This window comes from Cyprinus carpio, chromosome B15 (assembly GCF_018340385.1).
Source record: "Cyprinus carpio isolate SPL01 chromosome B15, ASM1834038v1, whole genome shotgun sequence".
NCBI classification, from domain to species: Eukaryota; Metazoa; Chordata; class Actinopteri; order Cypriniformes; family Cyprinidae; genus Cyprinus; species Cyprinus carpio.
Genome location: NC_056611.1, coordinates 7606305 through 7607804, shown reverse-complemented (window position 1 = coordinate 7607804; position 1500 = coordinate 7606305). Strand labels below are relative to the sequence as shown.

The 1500-nt window shown below is 31.5% G+C and overlaps 1 protein-coding gene across 1 annotated transcript; it reads left to right on the top strand.

The window, feature by feature from the left end:
• Positions 1 to 954, top strand: LOC109079437 (olfactory receptor 52N2-like). The gene has a single exon (XM_042739044.1). It carries the CDS (start codon positions 1 to 3, stop codon positions 952 to 954), a length of 954 nt encoding a protein of 317 aa, XP_042594978.1.
• The last annotated feature ends 546 nt before the right edge of the window (positions 955 to 1500 follow it).

Sequence of the window (1500 nt, the reverse complement as noted above, 5' to 3'; positions counted from 1 at the left end):
ATGATGGATTTTCATGCACAAAATGTCTCATTCACTGAGTTCAGATTAAATGGTTTCTACAGCCTAGGGCAATGGAGGCCTTTTTTATTTATCCCTTTCTTTCTGATGTTTTTATTAGCTATCACAGCAAATTGTATTGTCATATATTTAATCATATGTCAAAAGTCTCTGCATTCCCCTATGTATGTACTAATAGGTGTTATGGCTGTATTAGACTTGATCATGCCTGTATTTTTTGCACCTAGCATGCTTCTTAGTTTTTTATTCAGTTGGAGTGGGATATCTCTAACAGGTTGTTTAATACAAATGTTTGGCATTCATTTTGTTGGAACATTTCAAATTACACTGCTTTTTTGGATGGCACTTGATCGTTACTTTGCAATATGCAAACCTCTTTACTATCATAAATACATGGAAATCCCTAACTTTCTAAAGTTTGTTTTTGCACCAGCAATAAGAAATGGACTCCTAATGGTCACCATGGTTTCTCTAGCTGGAAGACTATCATTCTGTGCAACAAATGTTATTGATCACTGTTTTTGTGAGCACATGGCATTGGTTCAGTTAGCATGTGGAGATATATCTATTAATGATATTGTAGGGCTTTTGTCTGCTCTTCTTATACCAGCAGCAGATTTTATTCTTATTACTGTTTCTTACACTGTGATTTTTACCTCTGTGTTGAAATCTGGAAAAGCTCATATGAAGGCCTTAAACACTTGCATTACTCACTTAATTATTCTGTCAATTAGTTTGTTTTCTGTTTTGATTGCATTTTCATCATACAGAATAAGAAATAACATTTCTTCCAACAACCGTATATTCATAAGTATCATTTACTTATTTTTTCCAAGTTGTTTTAACCCAATAATCTATGGTTGGAGAACAAAAGAATTAAGACAATCATTTCTTAAGTTTATAAACAATGCAAAGGTCTTTGCTTTAAAAAAATGAATGGTTTTTATTAAAAAATTGATACTACATCTTACCCTGACATGATAATACAGTACATTGAAAACAGGTCCTTAATAAACTAAACTATTGCTTTGAGGGAAAACTGTATGATATATTGCAGGTAAATGCATAATACATGTAAAGATTAAAATAGTACAAACAGAACAAATAGTATCAACATCAAATACAGACATGCAGATGCATAAATATTGACATTAATAAAGCACAGTATATTATAACTTAATTCAGTGAGTACTTTTCTATTAAAATCTACGACTTTAAAGATTAAACGTATGTGCACTTATGTGTATCATAGATGCAAAGCATGCCTACTACTGTATTGCATTTTTTTTTTATGGAATACTGCATGAAATTTCATACCTGCCCTAGGCTCTGTAATCAAAGCAAAAACAAAATAGCTACTGCATTTAATACATGTATTATGAGCAAAATATGTTGTCAACACTGTATGTTCTTAATGCCCAAAAGACTTTCTGACTGTTGTAACAAGTTTATCAAAGCTTATAAACCATTTAGAAGCCATCT